This window comes from Solanum lycopersicum, chromosome 2 (genome assembly GCF_036512215.1).
Source record: "Solanum lycopersicum chromosome 2, SLM_r2.1".
In the NCBI taxonomy this organism is placed as follows: domain Eukaryota; kingdom Viridiplantae; phylum Streptophyta; class Magnoliopsida; order Solanales; family Solanaceae; genus Solanum; species Solanum lycopersicum.
Window position 1 is genome coordinate 43,918,515 of NC_090801.1, and position 23,716 is coordinate 43,942,230.

General features: G+C 32.8%; 1 protein-coding gene across 2 annotated transcripts; it reads left to right on the forward strand.

Annotated features, from left to right (window-relative positions):
- The first annotated feature begins 5,607 nt into the window (after positions 1–5,607).
- Positions 5,608–17,731, forward strand: LOC101252640 (protein SUPPRESSOR OF FRI 4). Of its 2 annotated transcripts, none has more exons than XM_004231553.5 (7): positions 5,608–6,016; positions 7,985–8,085; positions 9,940–10,066; positions 15,246–15,649; positions 16,517–16,659; positions 16,741–16,794; positions 17,493–17,731. In XM_004231553.5, exons 1-7 carry the CDS (start codon positions 5,823–5,825, stop codon positions 17,562–17,564), a joined length of 1,095 nt encoding a protein of 364 aa, XP_004231601.1. In that variant the 5' UTR covers positions 5,608–5,822; the 3' UTR covers positions 17,565–17,731. The 2 variants fall into 2 exon arrangements, 1 of the variants encoding a protein (XP_004231601.1); XR_003245186.2 differs by having other exon boundaries at positions 5,633–6,016; positions 16,741–17,365.
- The last annotated feature ends 5,985 nt before the right edge of the window (positions 17,732–23,716 follow it).

The following is a 23,716-nucleotide window of genomic DNA, read 5'->3' on the forward strand; positions in this document are numbered from 1 at the left end:
TCACATATAAGTCAACATCAACATCACATGCATTTTTGTCAAATAAACCATTTCATCACCTTAGAGCCTTCATCTAAGGTTTCCCTAAGACCCACCTAAGTGAGGCATGGAGGGGCAGCCCATACAACCTCTTCATACCACACCTAGGTGTTCCTCAAGGATACAACAGATGAGGACCTTTCCTTTTCAACTTAAGCCAATATTCAACATTCATGATTTAAGACAGTTAAGTAGACATTCAAGCATTTCGGGGACTTCACATAATAGTCATTAAAGACTTAGGCAACTTACTTTAGCATCTTCAAAGCCTACTAGTGCAATGTGTAGATATCATCCCATACTACTACCTACACGTGGTAGAACCTATCCAATAACCAGAATGCACATCACACATGATGGGAATAGGCGTTAACCGACATAGACCACGCTAGCTAGGCATAGAATTCAGTATCATAAGACCCCACACCGTGGAAGGTGTTGTACTTGCCAAGGGTAGAACTAATACACAAATCATGTTGGCACATGGTTTAGGGGATATCCAAAGATTCATTGGACTGTAGCATTTTCTTTGAGAAGAGACACCATTTTAATCATATCCACTCGGTACTAGCCTTAGTTCCCATAGAGTATTTCATTCACATGTATGTACTAGAGAGGGCACTAACATTAGGTCTACCGACCCATAGTACTTCTACCAAAAAGGGCACCATGCTAGTTTACCAATCAAGCTTTATTTAGGATAGCTCATTGACTTTCTTAGAGACAATTTTCTACATTTTGGCCCACCATCTATAAGTCTATCATTTCACACAAGAAGGAGACACCATCATAATGTCTACCGCTTCAAGAATTTATATTCACTTAGGGGTCTAGACTCATCATGAAAGGGCACCTTACTTAGGTCTACCGGTTCAAGACATATCCTAGAGGCCTCATTCACCATTCATAGAAATAGCACTTTACTTAGGTCTATCGATTCTAAGCATTCATTCATTCATTACTCAAGAAAAGGAGGCCTAAACCTACCAAATCAAGAGATCACATTCAACAACTTTCATGTATCAAGGAAAGACACCTAAGTCTACCAACCAAGATACAACCTCACAATATAGAGACCCTTCAAATTCTAACATCAACACACACGACCATTATTGTAGAACTTACTTCAATCAAAATACAATAATACTTTATATATATCACTTGAGATCACATGAACACCTTCACACTACACCATCACATATAACTTAACATGATAATACTCCAATTCATCATATAATGCCTTCAAGTCCATGATCACAATATATATACAATAAGTAAACACTTCCATCATAAGTGGATCAAACAATATTAGAACAATTCTATTATAACAAGAGAATTAGGTCAACTTACCCTTCACCCAAGCCATGATAACCATTACTCAAGTCTCCAACAATTAATCATATAATAGGTATAGATAACAATAAATATCAATAATACAATACAATCTAAATACAATTCTAACAATATCCAATCATAATCGTAAAACCCACTTTATAAGCCAACTTTAGGAACTTAGTCAAATCATGGGTTCATAGAGTTTTTCACCTAAAAATCCTCAATTAATAATAAATATAATCATCGTTTATTCATTAAAAATGTTTGATGCAAGAACTTATAAGTTTGAGTAAGAATTGAGATTTTTCACGATTTTTGGAAACTTGAAAACTATTTTGAGATTGACTCTAGGGTGGAAATTGCCCTAGATAAAGGATCACCATACCTTAATAGTTGAAAGCCCATGGAAATTGAAGACGAAAAAACTTGAAATCTTTTCTAGCTTGAGCTTGACCTTGACCTTCAATGGTGTTCTAAGGAGAACTATTTGGGAGGAAAGGGTTTTGATTTAGTTGTCGAAGTCTAAATGATGGTTTAAACGGTTAAATACTCTTAAGATACCCTAAAATACATAAAATAACCGCCCAAGTATTTAACTATCCAAGGGTGAAATTTACCAAACCACCCTTAGCTTGGCCGACTTGCACCAGTAAAATAGTGGTGACTTACGAGACCTCAACCAACGAGCCATAAGTGGAGTGACAGACCGTCTTGTCATGTCGTGTTTTTGAACAGAGACTTGGCCATGGGAGGTAAGTATCCCTATGATAAGTCTTGACCTATGGAGGAAGAATTACCTTCTGTAAGTCATGGCTGTAGGTCACCACTTTTTGACAGCTTTGGGGTTTAACTTAGGGTCCTTGAGGAGGACCCTTAGGGTGGTCCTTGCGGAGTCGTACCCGGACGTTTTACCCCTACACATGTACATCTAGGTATTAGGGTCTCCTTTTCAAGTTTTAGACTCAAAACAACACAAATCCAATGACAACATACTAGAACACACTAGCACCCAAACGACTAGTTTCCAAACATCATGGATGTCTCTTGAGTTTAATCTCTAAAACCACCAAACTAACTTCTAAAGTCATTTTTAATCATTTATACTAGTTTACCAACTTATGAAATACATGTGAAGCTCTAGTTCATCCTATTTCATTTTAGGTTCATTACAGAGTTGGTTCCACAGGTTGCAAAGCTTGTAATATATTTTCTGTGGAGGTTTAGTGATTTAGTGAAGTTGAAGTTAAATCCTGTAGGGGTACATGTCGTGATTTTTTTCACCTTTTGAGTTGGGGGTTTTCCACGTAAAAATATTATGTTTTTACATACTGTCCTGACTACTTTGTTGAAACACGTAAGGTGACCTTTTTTGAACTTAGGCAAAAAGTTGAAATCAACAAATTACTCGGTTGTGCAGACTAATAAAAACGTTACTTAAAAATAAGTTTATACTAATTTTATAAAAATATATTATTTTAATAAATTAATTTTAATAATGACTGAGTTTGATCAAAAATTTAAAGTCGACGCAAAGGAGAAAGGGTAACAAGCCCATTAAAATATGGTAATATCTAAAGTCATGCAAATAAGCAAGTGTAACAAACCCATTAGGTCGAGCACTAGAACTACTTTTTTATATGAAAAACTTTCACGTAAATTTGAAATGAAAATTTTGAACCATTTCTTTAACTACGGTTATTTAATTAGTGGGTATTTCTTTTAAGTAATTAAATTGATTATTAATGAGTCATGTCTGAAATTTATTTCCGTTAGTCCACGTTTCTTAAACGGTGTTATAAAATAATATATTAGGGATGTCCACTACATCAAGAAGTTACTACATTAGTTCCATCCATTATGAAGATAATATCCACCTTTATGATCATAATTCTTGTAACTTTTCACCTCCATAACCTCCTTCACTATATTCATGTTTAATGTCATGTTTATAACTAACCTTTTGTATGCCTCTATGTTACACTATTAATAGAGGCATAAGGGTTTATATTGTATACACTTGGAGATTTGGTGAACATCTGAATAAGAGAAACTCTCATATCTTGTCACCCTACAGTGCCGACTCTTGCCTATAATTTTTTAGGTCAATGCCTAGGGGGCCTCAAATTTTTATAAATAAAAAATAATGTTTAATTCTTTCATGAATAAGAATTAACTTTTGTCTCTTTAAACTCCTTATGCACTCTATTTCTTCATATCTTTGAAAGTTAGAGCGATATTATGTAAAAAATATAAATCAATAACCAAAAAGTGTTGAACAAAGTAAATTACAAATATTTTTTTTATTTCTTCGTAATTTTTAGATTAAAGTAGGATATACCAAGTTATCAACTTTTTGAACCAGATTCTATAATTTTAATCCCTATCTTTATTTAAAATTTATCAACTCATTACTCATAGAACTATTCATATAATAATTTTCTCAATAAAATGATGTTTTCAATGTTTGAATTGATAAAATCTTGCTTAAAAACAATAATTTAAAAAAGTATTTAAAAAAATCATTTATAAAAAAATATTAAGTTATAATTTACATCTAAAAATTTTAGAAAATAAATAAATCCAGATAAAATTTATTTAAATTTTAGGCCTCTAATCAAAATTTTGCTTTAGGCCTCGAATTATGTTGATCCGCCCATTTCCCTCTATTTCTATTGCTATCATATTATATATTTCTTATCTTATTTTCCTTTAGTTTTATAACATGTTGTCGACACGATTATTCTACTATTGAAGGATTTAAAAATAAGGTAAATTACTACATAATCTATTTTATATTTTACTTTTGATTATGCATCATTGGTTTTCTTACCATCTCAGTGTATGAGTCCATTGTAGTCCATCTCTAATTGTTCTACACTTTAGGTGCAGTAGTCATTTCCCAATCAATTATGCATCATTGGTTTTCGTGATAATTGATTGGGAAATGACTACTGCACCTAAAGTGTAGCCTACCCACTAATATTCAACAACTTTTAGTAAATATTAATTCAATCACCCATTTTGCGAAATTGACATTCAATTTGATCACACTCCCAAGAACTACCCTCTACTTGATTACTCCTGATTGTTTATAATTGTTAATTGTTCACTTAAATTCCCCCTTTGACATTAATTATCAACACCTTGTCATTTATTTTCTTATTTCGAATGTCTACATCTACAGACGATTAGAACACTATTTCACTTTGTAATTAAATTCTTTACTGTAGCACTCTCTGTGGGATCGACTCTAATTCTTAGTTGGATTTATACTTGTTAGCGATCGTCTACACTTAGAATCAGATGAAGTGTAGTTTAGTATTATCAATCAATAGTAATTCTCGAGCGCCAACCACGTCTAGGGTATAGGCTCGTGACATGGCATCATACTTGAAAACATGAACATCATGCATTTTTGAAATGTGACAATGGCATTCTCTTGAAAGTGAATTTTTTAGCGATCTTCAATAGCATTAGCAATTTGGTTGTACCCAAAATAGTCGTTAAGAAAACAATAGTAACTTTTGTCTATAAACATGCCTAACATCTAATCTATAAAAGACATGAAAGTGGTCCTCTTATGGTATTTCATGCACACTCTCTTACCTGTCACTAAGTACTGGGAAACAATTGTCATGCCACCCTTTTTTGGGCACGTGTTGAACTGGGATCACCCAATTGCTATTAGCAATTTAATACACAATCTTTTTTTAATTAAATACATAATGTCCACGTTCAATCACTTAGTGATATTTTTCTCCACCACTTCTTGTATGAGTGAATTTGACATTCTACAATGCTCAATTCTTTTAAATGCAATTTTCCAACAACTTACTTTTATGAGTGAAAATATTTGAAGGTATACCTATGATGTAAATAATGGATCAGTCTAAAGTTTTTCTATGCACTTTTAAACTTGAAAACAGAGCTTTCATTGATATACTAACATTTTTATAGAAATAATCACAGGTAGAGTTTTATTCAGTTCCAAATAACGTGTTACTATATATATACTCTTTTTTCTTACCTAAGTCTTTTTCACTAAAATTTACCTAATAAAATTTAACTAGACATTTTATTTATGAACATTCAATGAAAAGTTTTATGGATTTAATACATTTGATAAATTTTCATTCAATGGATGATGTTCTATATATGTCCATAGTTGATACGAGGCTTAATTTTAAAACAATTTTTAGGTGATTTTATAAATACTTTTTTTTTTTGTAATTTAAATATGAAATGATATCATAGATTAGGAAGATACCATAAAAGGAAAAGTAAAATAAAATAAAAAATTAGAGAGATTTGAGTAATACCAACATATGATCGATCATCTTTGATCAGTGTGAACTCTAGCAACGCTAACCAAAAAATAAAACCCCCAATCTGAGGAGTTGCTATCAGAACCCTAACCCTAACATTCAATCCTCGTTTGGAAATAGGGAATGGGAAAGAAGAAGAAGAGAGCGTCAGATAAGGTTTGGTGCTATTACTGTGATAGGGAATTTGATGATGAGAAGATATTGGTTCAGCACCAGAAAGCCAAACACTTCAAGTGCAATCATTGCCATAGGAAGCTCTCCACTGCTAGCGGCATGGCCATTCACGTTCTCCAGGTTCACAAAGAGACCGTCACCAAGTGCGTAGCATTTAATTCATCAAATATATTTTTAGGAGATATTTGAATACAAATTTCATTTTCTCCCAATTACTCATGTTTTCTTTGGAACTAGGAAGAAACAAAAGAGATTTGTCCTTAGTCTTGTTGTAAAGATTTGTGCTTTATATATACCTCTAAACTTGACTGCTTCTAATGTATCTGTGTATGATGATATTTGTTATTGATATGAAACTTGACTGCTTCTAATGTATCTGTGTATGTGATAGAAACACCAAAATATTTAAGGCCAATTTGGCCATATACAGGAGAAGCCTATGAAATATAAGACACCCAATCCTCTGTACATACAAGAATTACATGGGTGCACCCAAAGAAAATAAGGGATCGGAGACTACTCCTAAGTTGAGCAAAGCTCATTGTCACCGTCACCATCGCCCTTTAAAAATTTCCCTGATATCTCTCTTTCAAAATGACCCACATTAAAGCAAGAAGAGTAACATTTCAAGCCTTATGCCTTCTTCTTTTGGCTCCACTCTTCCAGCTGAACAACTCTTTTGTGGATCTTGGCACTGCCCAAGAAACTCCTAACCATCTAAAGATATCCTCCCGTAACCTCATAGCTGATTTGCAGTGTAGTAAAATATAATTCATGTGCTCACCTGCTTCCTTTCAAAGGAAACACCAGCTCAAGAAAACAACCTTTTGTATCCTAAGATTCTCTGTTGTCAAAATCACCCCTTTAGAACCACGTGAAGAAGCACACATTTAGGAATCAAAACCGTGATATGTGGAAAACTAACCTCTGCACCAGAAGCTTTTCATTTAAGGAATTACTTGAGAACAAATTGTTATTTCCCAACTGAAAGCATTAGGTTGTCTGTCAACGGTTCACATTGCTGTTGAAGTAAAACTAGCAATCTTTGAAAAAAGGCTCATCCCCTCAAACTTGTTACGTTATTTCTAGATTTAGGTTAAGTCTTTTATACAAATTTGATGGATTCCAAACACGATTTTCTTGCAAACTTGTAAGTTATATTCCTCACCAATCAACAATCAGGACATGCCGGAGACCTCCAAATATTGTGGACACTTGTAGATTAAGACTAATTAGAGAAACCCTAAAAGCTCTACTAACTGATCAGCTTCCTCTACAATCTTCTTTACACCAAATATAAAAGTTGATAATACAATTCCATTTAATTTTCTGGATAAGATTAAACATGTCTTCGAAACACCTCTCATTACTTTCCTCTACTCTGTGCACTATATGCATGATGGAATTGCTTTCCACCAATCCACTAATTTCCTCATGCATATATGATGAGAAAAAGAACGAAAATGTTCACGTTTTGATAGAGTAGATGGGAAAGGTCACATGCTCTTCTAGTGGCTCAAGAGCAGAACTTAAAGTTAGATCTGTTAGTTTTAACCAATAATGTGTACTATTCTGTTAGCTTTTAGGGTTTTCTTTTGTCAAGACCAAATATGTCTACTTTTACAAATATGAAGGATGTTGTAAGTTTAGAGGTATATATAAAGGATCAAAATACTTCTACACACATACTTAAGAACTATTTTGGGTTTTGCACATGTACGTGTAAAGTTCCTTACAACCTATCATCCATAAGGGTAAATCTTAAAGGTTTTGGTTTTACTATGTGGTCTGTTTGATATGACATAAATATTGATAAAGTCATTTTTAAGTGTTCGGTTACTTTAAATTGTGTACGATGTTACTCCTGATCCAACCCCCCAAAAAAAGAAAGTTAAAGCCTCGTTTCTTGTCCATTTATCTCCATAGATTTTCAGATCACCTAAAGTTGCCAGCTCAAGTGACTGATAACCTTTCCAGGAGAAAACTAGCTATAAACTATCTACTGTATCATTTAAGTTGTCTTGTTTGAGAGGCAGGGTGGAAGAGGAGGAACGTTTGCATGCTGTTATTTACAATTCATTGGGAAAATTTAAAATGATTTCTTGTTACAGGGTACCAAATGCCAAAGAAGGCAGAGAATCAACAGATATTGAAATATATGGAATGGAAGGAATCCCACCGGATGCGTTAGCTGCTCACTATGGAGAGGAAGGTATGGCAATTGTAGTCTGATATTAAAGAATTTGCCCTTTAAGAACTGGAGGTTTGACTCCTCTTTGTACTTTAGAAAGTTAAGAGTTACTTTTGCATTTTTTACCTTGCTATTCCATTCCATGGGACCACTGGCGGACTCAAGATTTTTGCTCAGGTGTTTAAAGTATAATAAGAAGTTCAGGTAGTAATGCCAGTGCGCGGTGAGCGTAGTAGCCGCTTGGCATGCTCTTTGTACAAGAACCATGATATTTCATTGGTTTATAAAAGTAAAGACTAAACTAATCAATGATATCGAGGACAAAGATACATTGATAAGAATTTTAGCGGATCAACTGAATCTGTATTACATAAATTAATTCCTGAAAACGAGTGAAAATTAAATGATGAAAAAGGGAGCGAGACGGGGAAAAAATATGTACCTTATCATGCAAATTTAACTTACTTTATCATACCATATTAAAAATTTCCTTCTACTTTTATCATGCTCCATCGAGCATTCTTAAAATTTCTTGTGTTTTTTATACTTTTATTTTGTAATGTTTTACTTTAATTTTCACTTTTTAAAAATTTTAAATTAGTTTTCATTCTATCACATATTACTATTAAAATCGTCAAGATTTTCTAAAATTGTGTAAGAATAGAGTTGCTAATATTATAATGCATATTCAGAAGATAAATAAATAGCATTGTCAATTTTTTTAGTTCATATAGTTCAATTTACTGGGTTAGTTATAATTTGTAAAAAAGACAAATAACAAATAAATCAAATAAGTTTAGTTCCCATCCCTCTAAAATTAGAATAAAAAATATAAAAGAAATTCCATGAAATCTATAAATTAATATTTTTAAAATGATGTTGACGATATTTAAGTTGGCTTCATTCAATTACATCTGATTTACCTTTTTTTTTAAAAAATAATTTATATTTCTATCTCAATTTCAAGTCAAGTATAATTCATCATATTCTAAAAGAGTTATTCAAGTTAGAGTATGAAAAAGAGTTACGTTGAAACAACATGAATAATAGATACAAAAATAAAAATAATCTTTAAAAATAAAAAGAATGTGTCTAATAAATTTAAACAAAAACAAATTAAAATGAAGAAATGGAATAAAAGGAAAAATAATGAAAAGAAGAAGGTCTAAGCCCAAAAGTTACATTTTCCAAAGCATTAAAAAGAGGGGAAAAATGCTACAATGAGATTTGAACCCGTGACCTAGGGGCATTTCTTGAACCACTTATCCACGCCAAGTCTATACTTTATTTTCAGGGGTTCATTTTAATATATATACCCATAAAATCAGAATTTCATGATATATAATTTTTTGACGAGGGGGTCCACCTAGGTCCGCCATTACATGGGACTATCCAATTTGTACTCTTCTTACAGAAAGATGGTTGCACTAAATTTGTTTATATACAGATAAAGTCAAGATTTGAAATAAATAAAGTTTAAGTGTTAGTTTGAATTGTTAGGGGGGCTTTCTAGCACATTTATCATATTAAATATCCTATTATTATCAGTCTTAGAATTATATTTTTTTCAACATGGGCTCCTCAGGTTTTGTAATCTGTTGAAGCCTCTAATTTTCAGAAGTTGGCGGTTTAATTGTTACCATCTCGATAAACTAAAGGCAGTTAGCTGAGTTGTCGACTTCTCAGTTTCTGATTTTAGGATTCTTGAGATTTTTATGCCTTTCTTATCTCCATACTCGAGTCGATACAGGTTTAATTCTATCTCTCCAGTGCTGCATATTGCATTACACTTTAATTTTAAAAATGTTTTTTCCACTCTTATCTCGCGACTGCAAACTCTAAACTTTTCCTCTAATGGATTGCATTTTCTTGTAGAGGATGAGGCCGTGGCAAAGACTGCCAAAGTAGACATCCTATCATCCCAGTATGTTGGTGGTGTGCTTCCAGGATCATTAGCTGCCGGTTATCCTCCCCGGGCAACTTTCGGCACAGTACCACCACTGTATGTTTGCATGGATATACTTCCCATCTTTTGAAATTTCCTGATGTTTGAAGAAATGTGGAGTTCTTTTTCATTCATATGCTGTTCGTCAAGGATATCCATTGTTCTTGAACTTAAAATTGAGGTAGAAAAAATATATTTTAAAGATAAGGTAAATTAAATTTAATTGAACGAAGAAGTTTGGAAGGCATGAATATTCCTTGATATTTCTTTCTTATTTTTTCCAGTTCTATTCTAAACTAAATTTATTTGATTTATTTATCTTTTTTATATGGATGGAAAAGCTTATAAATTGAATGCATGACTAAAAGTTGGCTATGCCATTTGTTTATCTTTTTAATATGCATTATAATACTTGTCACTCAATCCCCACACATTTTAAAGAATATTAAATAATTTTCAAAGTAACATATGATTGAATGAAAACATTTTCTTTTAGAACACTACAACATAAAAGATAAAAATCACATTTTTTTTAAAGAAGACTCCATGAAGCAGGGTAAAATTAGGAAGAAACACTAAATGTGGCATGACAAGGCAAGTTTAAATTTAGCATATTAAGGTTAATTATTTTCTTCCCCGGTCTGTTTTGCTCCATTTTAGGCTTACTTCTTTAGAGTTCACCCCCCTCCACAAAAATCCCGGCTCCGCCATTGTTTGGTACAATGTCTTAACTCGTACTATGTTGTTATAATATTAGTACAATATGTCAATATCCTTCTTTTGATGAACAGTAATATCATTGAAAGACATTAAGAGGATGCAACAAAGATACAAAAGCAAAAGTAGTGGCTGACTTAGTGTTATGATAGGCGAGGCACCTTGCCTCTGTCCTGCAAGGAGAGCAGTGACAATAAAAGGTGATAAGAAGGCAACGAGCCGAGGTGAGGAGTTCTCCTTTTCAAAAAAAAAAAGAAGAAAAAACCTCGGCCTTGAAAACTTGAAACGTAATTTTAGGTTTTTTCCAACTTACCTCTTTTCAGTTGACAGAGTTCTCCATCTTTTCCTTGTTCTCTTCTTTCATGAGCCATCTGGAGAAGATTTATAGTAGGGAAATATGGTTTGCTTTGCTTACTCAATGGACAACTGAGGAAGTTGTGGGCACCATTGGGTGTAGTGTTCGGAAAACCATAAGAAGACTGTGGCCCCAGTTCAACAATAACATCTCAGTCAATGTGGGTGACAGTTTAAAAACTGACTTCTGGAATGAAGTGTGGATTGGAGAAGATAGTCTTAGAAATTCCTTTTCCATACCTATATACCTAAGTCTTCAGAGGAATTCAAAGGTAGCCCAAGTTAGGAGCCAATAGGGTTGGATCTCTTATTTAGAAGAGCATTTAATGACTGGGAAATTGGAGAAGTTGTCAATTTATTGGAAGTTCTAAACTCACATCCAGCTTTATCTGTGAGACATGACAAACCTAGATGGAAACTACACAACAAGGGGGTGTTCATTGTGAAATCATGTTACCGGAATCTTAACACACTAGGAAAAGAGCAACTCTGGTGGAGAACTATCCTAGCATGCATATGGTGGACTCTTTGGAAAGAAAGGAACTCAAGGTGCTTTGATGGACACAACACCAACTTACAGTAAATTAGGATGAATTGTATAAGCCTTTTGTTTTATTGGTGTAAACAAAATCTGATAGGGGAGATAATAGAATTAGTTGTTTTTATAGTGAACTTGTAAAGAATACCCCGTGTAGGATGTAAGTTTCCAATTCATCATTTTTTGGATGATGAATCTTTTGGTGTGAATACAAGGTTACCCTTTTCTAAAAAAATCATAGCAAAATGGAGGCTTAGAAAAGCACTCAAGGGTGTGGCTTAGTGATCAATGAAGTGGTTGTGAACTCTAAGGTCTCAGGTTGAAAACTCAGTTGAGACAAAAAATACTAGGTGATTATTTCCACTTTTCCTATCTTGGATGGACAAAGTTACACCTGCTGATGGTGGGAAGTGACATGTCTCCCTTAGAATTATTGGAGATGGGCAAAAGCTGGCTCGCACACCACGGTCATAAAAAAGGAATAAAAAAGAGAAGCTTAGAAAAGCAAAAAATTCTTGAAACCAAGATGATCTTATGGGAGCGTGCTGTAACTGCTTTTGCATCACCGTTCTATGACGTAGGGGATCCCTTTTAATTGTTTCAATTACTGAACTTTGATAAATTCATGAGTTCGTAGGATAACATAACCTAGGGATGAAGCCTCGTAGCAATCACGAAGCTAAGAGTTTCTCATTTAAAAATGTGGTGAAGAAGTTGAGGAACATTAAGTATTAATGGATGAAGTTAGGATGTTCTATTATGAACAAATGGACAACACAAAATGGAACCTTTTGTGTCATCGTTGACTCCGATGAACCCTTCATTTTTTCCAATGAATTCGAAGGTATCGAATGATCAAGCATTCAATGAGATCCAAAAGCTTTAATTGAGATACTTTTGTGAAGGTGCCTACCCTTTCTTTCTGCCAGAGTATGGTGACCCCTCCAAAACATTCCGTTTCAAGCAAGCTTTAACTACCTCCTATCTCAATGGGAATTCAAAAAGGAAAAGATTGTGATCAATTTGACTAATTTTCTGGTATGTAGTGATTTTTCATCTCGAGACAAACCATATTTGGATAATTTCTGCCTTTCGGATGTGGTTGAAAGGATCACTGGATCTTCCAATTAGACACCTAGCAATAGGATGGTTGCTATCATACCAAGCAGAGTTGTTGCTGCCTCTGCTGGCTAATTCAGAATAGTTGTAGCTGCAAAAAAGGATTTTGTTAATGGCGTTGACGGTGCAAATGAACGTTGATTCTTCAGATTACAGAGGATTGTCACTGCAATTTCTGTCTAACTATAAATCATTCTTTGGTTCTTTTTCTGATCTCCTACTCACATTTCCACACTCAAGAACCGACCATATATGTTGTAGTCTTGATAGACCCTCGATAGATTAGATTGTTGTTTCCTTCTCCATCTTCTGTATAAATCTCCTGCCCCTTTAGATGCTATACGAAGTATTGTGCACATCCAACCGAGGTTATTTTCGTTTATCTTGATACTGTAAAGCGTTTGCCTCATTCCATGGTTGAGAACCAACTGATGCGATCATCACCAATATTTGCTAACTTAAATGATTTATCATCTGAAACAAAGATTAGGTTGCCACCCATAGTGTTATAGAAACTTTCAACAAAGAAGACCTCACCCGAGAATGTAGGGAAAAAAGGGGTAACGACAAGTTCCTAAGTCAGACCTAAAAGAGGCATTTTTTCAAAAGTGCTCTGACTTTTTACCCCGACAGTCAATATCTACTGAAGATTCTCTGATACCTTAAGCACTAGGGCCTTGGTTTATTGAGCTTTTTTTATTGAGTGAAGTGGTGAAAATACCTCCAAACTTGACACAAATGATTACTCCAATCCCAGAACTATGCCAAATAATAAAACACCTTTACACTTATCTAATTGAGCGTAAATACACCTCGATCTGCCACAAGAACATAATGTGTCATCACTTGCGGTCCAGCTGGAGTATTGTGCTGATGTATTGTAGATGTGCCCTCCACATAGATAGTGTAAAACCACTTCACTCTAATATTACCTACCCAACTAAAATAAACTCACCCGATCATGTTCTGAAAAGAACTCATCTATCTCTATCCAAATTTTCTCTCAAAAGGACCCATCTCTCTCAAAATTGCAAATAACCCTTTGATTTTCATTGAAAATCAAAGGGTTTTGGCCTAGAAATCTTCGATTCGAAGATTTAGGCTAGGGTTTTAGCTCATGTGAGAAATATAGGAGAAAAATATTATTGAATTGTGTCTCTACATTATCACATTGAGACCTTATGTATGAATACTACATTAGACTTCTTTTCCAATTATGACACTACTTTATAATCCTTTTCCAAGTAGGCTTCTATATAGTATTTATATTCTAAGTAGGATCGTATATACTATTCTTTTTCCTATTCATATTCTAACATCTGTATTATACTGATTTGTGATTTATATAGTTTGGGGGTCGTGATTTTGGTTAGGGTTTTGTTGGGTTGTTAGTTTCGATCGCCGACACTTTTACTCCGTTGTTCTTTTGCTTCTTTTGTTAAGTATTTTAGTCATCTTCTTCATAAGTTAGTGCTTTAAAACAATTTCTATTTTTAATTAGGGAGTCTGAAAATTGAGTTAGCATTTGAAGAGCATGAGTAAATGGAGGAAACTTAGAGCCTATTTTGATTGGCTTATTTAAGTGCTTCTAAGCTTAAATAACTTTTAAGCATTTTTTTAGTGTTTGGGCAATTAAAAAAAGAAGGCTTATAAGCACTTGGTTTTAAGCTAAAATGATAAAATAAGTCAAAAATGAAAAGCCAATCCAAATAGGCTCTCAAATTTGAGTTCTAATTTGAGATATGTTTTAATGAAGGAAACTTAAATTTGAGGTGTTTTTTTTTTCTGATGACAAGGGAAACCTACTGCCCCTACCCTTTGGGTGCGCACAGGTTAAAAACCTCGCTCCCATGTAATAGTTCGCAAACCACATAAGAGAGGTAACGTGCACTAGGCTTGGCCCAGTAGGCAAATCCCTTGCTTTCGCTAGTAAGGGGTTTCGAAGTTGAGAGCAAAAGCAAGGGGTTTCGAACTTGAGACCTCAACGTATAAGTTCCAAGCCCAAACCATTGTGCCACCTCAAAGGGTAATTTGAGGTGTGTTTGTGGTATGTTTAGTGGAGGAAACTTAAATTTGAGGTGTTTTTGAGGTATGTTTCAATGGAGGAAACTTCAATAGGAAGAAGAAGGATTGTTATAGTCATTGGGGTCTTTTAAAATTAATGGGAAAAGAAAAATGAGTTTTTCTACCGTTTTTCAAATGGTTTACTGCTTAGGTGCCATATTTATTAAGAGTGTCACACTCCTTCAAGGGTGTGAGACCCAAGCTTGGGGGTGTTTTCACCACTTCACTCTTTTTATTTTTGAAGTTGATCGAGTTTTTTTTCTCAAAAAATAATAGTTTGATTTCTGGCGAATAGGTTATTAAATATGCCACTTCTATTATTTTATTAATATCTTTTTTTGCTTGCTTTAAATGCTATTTATAAGAAAGTTGCTTGCTCAAAAGCTCTGACGAGTAAGTCTATAAGTATATCATTCTTGCATGGATGTTTCCTGTTTATTGCAGCTACAATCCTGCTGTTCCAATGCGTCCTGCCGGTTGGCCAGTTCCTCCTCGGCCCCTTCCTTGGTATCCACAGTATCCTGCTGTCATGTTTCCACCTACTGCACCTATGGGTTTGCCGCAACAACCACTGTTTCCTGTGCAGAATGTCAGGCCTCCAGTGCAAGCAACTGCACCACCTATACTTCAACCATCACTACCTGTTGCTCCTCCAGGACTGCCAGTATCTACCCCACCTGTTCCTGTGTCTCAACCATTATTTCCTGTGGTTCCTAACAACAATTTTATTCAAAGTTTGCCAATGCTGACTGCAAGTGTGCCATTAAGCGCACCTGCTGAAGTGAACAACTCAATTGCCCCTAAAATGGGAAACTGTTCTCCTTCAAGCATTGGCTATCAGGTTCCAGGTAACCTATGCTTATTCTCTCGTTGACCTGTATTGTTAAAATTTGTAATGCGCGTCTTTTGGTGGAACTAAGGCCACATTATGTGCAACCAGGTATCCTATTTGTTTCAATCCTATCTCTGGCCACAGAACGATGTGGCCTTAGATGCTAGTGGTTTCAGCATCTTGCAGGGATAAACTTTGTTATTGTCATAGTTATGCTGATAGTGTGATGTCCTATTTGGTGGCACATACATGTATCCTAGAACTATATACTCTAAATTTTTCTGCATCTTTTGTTTCATGGATTATTTATTGACTTAGGCATTATAAGATCTCTACTAGCAGCCTGCATAGCTTTTATTCAATGGCAAAGGTAGTACGCCGCGGAATGTGTAGTATATGTAAGTCACGAGTTCAAATCTTCGCTTAATATTCAAGTAGAGAAGGGTAGATGTGCGGGCTCATTATCATGAGTTTTGAAGTAATAAATGACAGATTTTTCAGTTATTCCCAAACAAAATCCTTAGTAGTGATGTAATAGCTACTCGTGTATGTTGATGGGATTTAATAGTCAATCTGTTCACGAGTAGTTTACACGGATGTTAAAGTATATGATGTGTCTCGTGATGTCAATCGTTGTGGAAAAGAAAAAAGGACACATCTTTTCCCTTCTATGATTCACTTCAGCTGTTTTGAAATTCTTGATTGATTCTGTGTTATCATTCTATGCATCTTCTTTATTAGTTAATGTGGGAGAATGTGAGTCTTGCTTTTTATAGGCCAACTGTTGATGATGTGGGTAACTCTTTGTATGATTTCATTGCCCACTTAAATCTTTCAAAAAAATTGATAATTCTTTTTTTCACATTTCATTTTTCCTTTGCAGCCCCAGCATTAGTAAATTTACATTCTTATGCCTCTGGCCCTAATACTGGTGGACCCTCAATTGGACCACCTCCTGTAATTACAAACAAAGCTCCAGCATTTGTTGAGGTCTACTTGGTTTGGGATGATGACGCTATGTCCATGGTTTGTACTCTCTGCTTTTTCTGGTGGAATTCATTTATTTTCGGTGACTGTGATACTGAATGGTGGTCTGCAATTTTACAGGAGGAAAGACGAATGTCCTTGCCAAAGTACCAGGTGCATGATGAGACTAGCCAGGTAAGTTATCATTACCTAGAACTGGTATTCTTTCTTCTGGATATGGACTTGAGCTGCGCCTGTCGAGAGGTGTTGCATTCCATTTCTCAGATTCAGTTGTTTAACTATTCTTTCCTTGTCCTTAAGCAAGTTGTCCCCATTCTCCTTCCTCTTGCTGAAACTATCTGATAAACTCTTTGAAGAATATCTGATAATCCAATCAATCATACTTGATGTTTCGACCCCATTAGTTCATGGACTGTTTTATCTTTGGCCACTCACTGGTTGGCAAGGAATCCCAATAAGTGTGTTCATCGAAAGATTCAAGTATGTATTTTTATTATCTTTTGCTCGTAATTAAGTAATGATATTTCTGTCAAGATGGTGAGCATCTACTCTGAGGAACAGGATTATGAATCGAGTGTATGTATTTGTTCTTGGAAATTTCATTTTCTGTGTTTAAATCTTCGCCTGTGCTTGGCCTTGAAAAGATTTGGGTTTGGGTGAGCAAGCGTACACCTCCAGATGCGCTGTAAATTATATTGATTATACTATTGACATATGGTCAAACAGAGTTTCAATGTTGGCTCAGGTCAGATTCTTTTGCCGGGTTAGGAATCTCATTGTATCAGAAGCATCCTATGATTTTCCACTTGTTTGTAATTCTGAGTACTATCGGTATTTCTGTCTTAAGGACTGTTTGTGGTTTCTTCTTTCAGATGACCTCAATAGATGCAGCAATAGACAGAAGAATCTCAGAAAGCAGGCTAGCTGGGAGTATGGCTTTCTAAACATTAGCAACATCTAGTGCTATAGTTTTCCTTTGATGCAGGGTGCTTGCAACTCCAGGAATACAACTCTTTGCATATCAGTTTTTGATGTAAAAATCTTTTAAGAGCCATTATTTTTACCCTGTATTGGAGAAAGGAAGATAGAATGGGAACCTTATTTTTCTTTAGGGTGTGTTGGGTACAGATACTCCCTCTTCTTGTGCTCGATTGGTTAAAACTTTTGAAAAATATTTTCTTTAGGAAGACGCTCTTTAAAGAATTTCTTAAAGTAAAATGACTTTTCTTAATGAAGGTAGGGTAAACAAGCATTGTTATCCCAACTCCATCTTATAGTTTTGTTTTAGATATCTTCAAATGTTTTTAGCATAATATTTTTTATTTGTATACCAAAACCTATAGTATTTTCCAAAATAAAATATTCTTCCTAAAATCCATTTTTCTCTCTATCGAGCACCTTTAATCTTTACCACTGAATCAATCCCATCCCGTCCTAAAGTGGATTGGCTTCATACATTCAGTTGTTGCTGATTTTATTATTTAAGGTGTTCTGTTTGCGGTTATACTCGCCTTTCAAAGAACTTAACATCTGATATGATTAAGTGATGGAAATATATTGAAAAAAAGTTTAACATGCTCTTTTAACTTAGTTTAAATTGACATTTATAATCTTGAATTTTGGATGTGCCTAAATGGATATTCAATTTTGTATGAAATTGAATGACTAGATCCACACATCCAAGGAGACACAACACACATAGGAGTTACGATGCAAATTAGTCATGTAGGGTGTCAGAAAATGCATGTCCGTTTGTTCAATTTTCTTCCAACTTAAGCATTTGTTTATGTATGTCAAAAGTTGGAGGATATAAATGCAGGTTGAAGCTAAGTCAACTGACACATTTATGTATTAGACCTTATTTGTATGTGACATCTTTCCTTATTTAGCATTTTTACCATTAGTATTGCATTCTGATTATCATTTCTCCCAATCCTAGAAAAAAATAATTTGTCCATTGGCTTTGTGCATTGCTACTATTTTGTTTGGTATATTATTTAACATATGTTTAGTTATTACATTCTATTCGATATTAAAGGTATTTCTAATATAAGAAAATTCATGATATAATATAAAAGATTTTAATGCCATTAACATGATAAATGACATATTGCCTCTCAAAATCTTTCGCATCCTCCCAGTTTCCACCATTCAATGTTTCTATCATTTTTTAATTTCGTTCTTTTGTCTTTTATGTGACAACCCTCATTTATGACTAAGACTGGACAATAGAACATGATGTATCGGTATCGGTCTGGTATCATTTTGGTTCGTCCTGATTTGGTTGCCTACGAGACTTAATGGAACATTCTGAATCGGTACACGGAATGGAGCACTAGTACCGATTTATCCAGATTTATTTCGGTTTTGATCCGATCTGGTTCAGTTCGGTTCTGATTAATTAATATTTATTAATTAATATATATTATATAATTATAAATTATAATTTATATTTTATAATTTGTGTAATTGTTTTATCTTTATTTTTATTTAATTTTGTAAAATTACAAATTTAAGTTATTTAAACTACAAATTAAAAATATAACTTATAAATTATAACATATTAATAAATAATAAGTAATAGCTTATAAACTTCAAAAGATTTAAATCTTGAAAACTTAATTAGACTTAACTTGCAAACTTAATAAGTAAATTTTTTTAAAAAATATCTTTAAAATAAACTTAAGTAAAAATTACACTATAAATTTAAAAACTATTAATTTACACTTAGAAAAATAAAAAAATATTCATATTTTCGTAATTGAAGAAAAATCATTTTTGAAAATAACTAGATGTATCATCCCGTTTATCTCATTCCGTTCCATTCCGGTCTATTTCGGACCGTCTCAATTCCATCCCGGTATATAGTGGGATGGGATGGAACCGAATATCCGTCCTGATGATTCCGATTCGGTTCATCCCGATACCGATTTGTTTCAGTCTGATGATACCATTCCGAGTCGTTGCCAGTCTTATTTATGACCATGTTGAGTTTAACAAACGTGATTTTTGAATAGTGAGACACTACTACAAAAATTGCAGTTTTCACTTTTCCTATATAGAAAGTCACGATAAATTTAGATTCCATCTTCTTAACCTGTTTATTTAATTTTAATTACTAGAGAATGAAACTAGCTCTAATATGGTTCAAAGATAATACAAAAGTTTCATATAATAAACCTCAACTAATTATACTTTTGATTCTGATATACTATTTGTTATTATGTTAAAAAAACAACCATTCTCAACTCACGGTGTTCTTCAAATTTTTTCCTTGACCATATAAGTGAACCAAAACATATACATATTACCATTGATGTGGCCCTATATATCATAATAGGCCTAAGTCATACACGACCCCTTAAAGTTGTCCTCATATTTCATTTAGCCACCTTACTTCGATCTTTTACCTATTGAATACCTATACTAGAATATATTTGTACCTATTAAACATTTTTTGCTGACATGACAGCATGTGCGTAATACATACACCCAAAAGAGAGTGAAAGATATCATTTACTTATAAAAAATAAAGATTTTTTTTAAAAATAATTAAAGTAACATCTCTTCTTCTTCTTTGACTCAAATCAACCACCATTGCCACTAACTTTTCGCCATCACCATTCTTTCTCCGATTATCTTCTTCCCCTTTAATTTTTCAAGTCATTGTTTTCTTCTCCTTCTTTCACCATCCACCACTGACAATATCAATATCTAAATTTATTGTCGTAAAAAATTGAATCAAATTGCATCAAAAATAATTTTGATGATCCATTTTTTCCAACTGATCTGAAATTATCTTTTCAAAATCGTTAAAAAATTTAAATTCTTCAGAACTCACAACATAAAAGAAAAAAAGTATCAACAAATTTAAATTGATGTTTAAGAAAGTAGTGAAATTGGAAAAAATATCAATTACAATGTTGAATAAGATCCAAGGAGATGAGCAGGTGAATGGATGGGAAAAAATTCATACAATTTAAAATTGAAAGGAAAAAAATGAAGTGAAAATGACTATCAGAATGTGCTTCGATTTTGCCTCTTCTAATAAAGAAAATGGGGAACGGGCATGGGGTTGGTGGGTTGTTTTCTGGGAAGAAGAAGAAAAAGGGAAAGAAAGATTTTGTTTTTTTTTTCTTAAAAAAATTATTTTTATTGAAAAAATAGTTTTTGTTTATTTTATTTTTTAATTAATGTTTAACTATTTTTTATGGGCCCAATGCCATATTTTTCTTTTCGGTTAGCTATTATGTTACGTCAGTCGCGAGTGTATAACACACTATCTTTGCTTTTAGTTAATTGTCAAAATATGTTCAATTGAATTTTTTTTAAACTAAAAAAGGTGTTCAATTGAAACAAGTCTAAGATAAGGTGTCAAATGAAATATGCGAAGACCTTCAAGTGGCTGGAGATGACTTAAGCCATCATAATAAGTATATATTATAATAATTTTGGGGTGAAAATCAATTTCATCCCCCAACTTTTACATTTAAAATCAAGGTATAATACATAAATATGCCCTTTAACTTGGTTTCGAATCACATTTATATCCTTCAACTTTGGGTGTGCACAAGTAGACACTTGTATAAACTTGAACAAATAAACACACATATCCTACATGTCATTTTTTGTCCTAAGTAGTGTCCTACGTGTTATTTTTTCATGTAGGACTCATGTGTTTATTTATTTAAAAATTGAATAGTTAAAGTGTTTATTTGTGCATTATGAAAATTGGAGGTCAAAGTTAAAATTTAAAATCAAATTTAAAGTCCAATATATGAATTATGCCTAAAATCAAATTCCCTTCTCAATTTGAAACAATATCAAACTTCTTCCTTTATTTTATGCATTGACCATTTTTTCCTTGTTATTTCACATATATGTAATACTCCTTCATATTACATATAATTTATTTTTCAATCTAAGTATTATAATGATCCTGAAGGTAATTTTTTTAGAAATTTCTATTTATAATGTTTTACTCCTCCCGGTAGTTACCCCAAATCTTGTTTGATCAGTTTACAAAGTTGATTTTGAAATTTGATTGTAAAATGTGATTTTGGAAAGTTCAGAGTTTTGGAGAGTTAAAGTTGTTAAAAATAGTTTTTGGTAATAATCGGATCTACGAGTCTCGAAATGAAATTTTGTCAATTCTATCAGTTTTGAAACATGACTTTCGGGTTTGCTAGACTATTGGCTTGGGTCCAAAGACTTTTGGTTTAATTTTGATTCATTAGACAAGATATGGAGAAAGTTAACGCTAAAATTTGACTTTAGTCAACGCTTGAGTTAGAAAGGCCATTTTCGAGTTTTGATGATTTCATTAGGTCCAAGTGGTGATATTTGGTTTATTTGAAGGTTTGATTTAGTTCCTGAAGCTTTTGAATGAGTTTCACGTCCTTATTTGAAAATTTGGAAATTCTTAAGTTAAAAGGTGACTTTGGTTAATATCAGGTTAAGGTGACCTTGTTTGAATTTCCTGATGATTCTATTGACTCTGACAAATCATCTTTAAGCTAGTAGCATATTTGGTTTGTGTTCGAGAGGTTTCAATGAAGTGTGAGTGAATTTTACGCTATTTGGATGCTTTGACTTTATTTCAGCAATTTATGTCAACTAAAAGGTTTGTTATTAGTTTTAATGATTGAAATTTTATAGGAATGATTTGTAAAGTTTGGTGCTTTTTTGCTAAGTCGATATTGAACTTTTATCACAATTATGAATAATTATTTATCGAATAGAAATGATATTTAATTAGACAAGCAAGAATGAAATTGAATTTCGACTGGACGAGCAAATTCACATCATTATTTAAAACATTCAAGAAAAAGAGGTCATTTCTCTGTCGTATGGGAAGTTACGGTCTTTTTAGGAAAATAAAAGATGCTGATGCACTGATATAAATCATTTTCATCCTCCAACTTTGCTTTTAAAATCAATTCCCTCCTCAATTTTGAACAATAACCGAAGTTCTACTTTTATTTTATAAATTACCCATTTTACCCTTGTTTATATATATATATATATATATATATATATATATATATATATATATAAAATACCTCTTTATATTACATATAATTTATTTTAGTAATCTAGCTATTTATATCTTTTTCCTTAAGTTCATTAATACCATGAGTAGAATAATATTTTTATTAATTTGTGACAAAATTTAATATTATTTTTATAATTGTTATTTTAATATAATATGCATTAATCGTGTGTACATGTATGCATGCATATCTTTCTCCACTCGTTTACTCCTCTTATTTCATATTACTTAAGACTCTTTTAGATATGACACCTTTTTTTTTAAAAAAAATAATCATAGGTGTATTTTACTAAACTCACATTATTAATAATACTTTGAAACTTTAAGTTTGACTACTACTGCTGTTACTATTTTATACATTTATTTAATTCAAAGGGTAGAAATAAAATATATTGGACAAGAAAATAAAAAAAAATATTTTTGAAATGAGAGTCATCAAATAATATAAACAACTGTGTGTCTAAATAAATAAATAAATTTTGATTGATAATAATGGAATATTGCATAAATTATATTTTAAAATCTAAACAAATACAATCTTTGAAAATTTGACTTTAATTTAATTAATTATTTTGTATCTTCTACATCAAAATATATTTGTATATTAATTATTCTATGTTATTTTAACTTTTATAAATGAATAATAGAGTTTAGTATAATTGATTTTCTGATTATGCTAATTTACTTGATTTTATGATATCATTAGCTTATACTTATATTTTTTATTAATATTCTCACTTTTTTTCGTTGTAAAATAGTGTTTATGCTTTTATGAAAATTTATTATGTGAATTAAAAAAACAAAAATATTCATCATTTGTAAAAAAATACAAGAAGAAGTTGATGGTGGAAAAATTATTGAATGCGTATGTTAGAAATATTAAGCGTTTCCTTAATATTCACATAATCTTTAATGTAGGATTGATTGTGAATGATGTCTTTCAAGTGACTGCTATTATTGAGAAGTTACCTTCGTTGTAGAAGGACTTAAAAAACTATTTGAAACATAAACGCAAGGAAATGATTGTTGAAGATCTCATAGCAA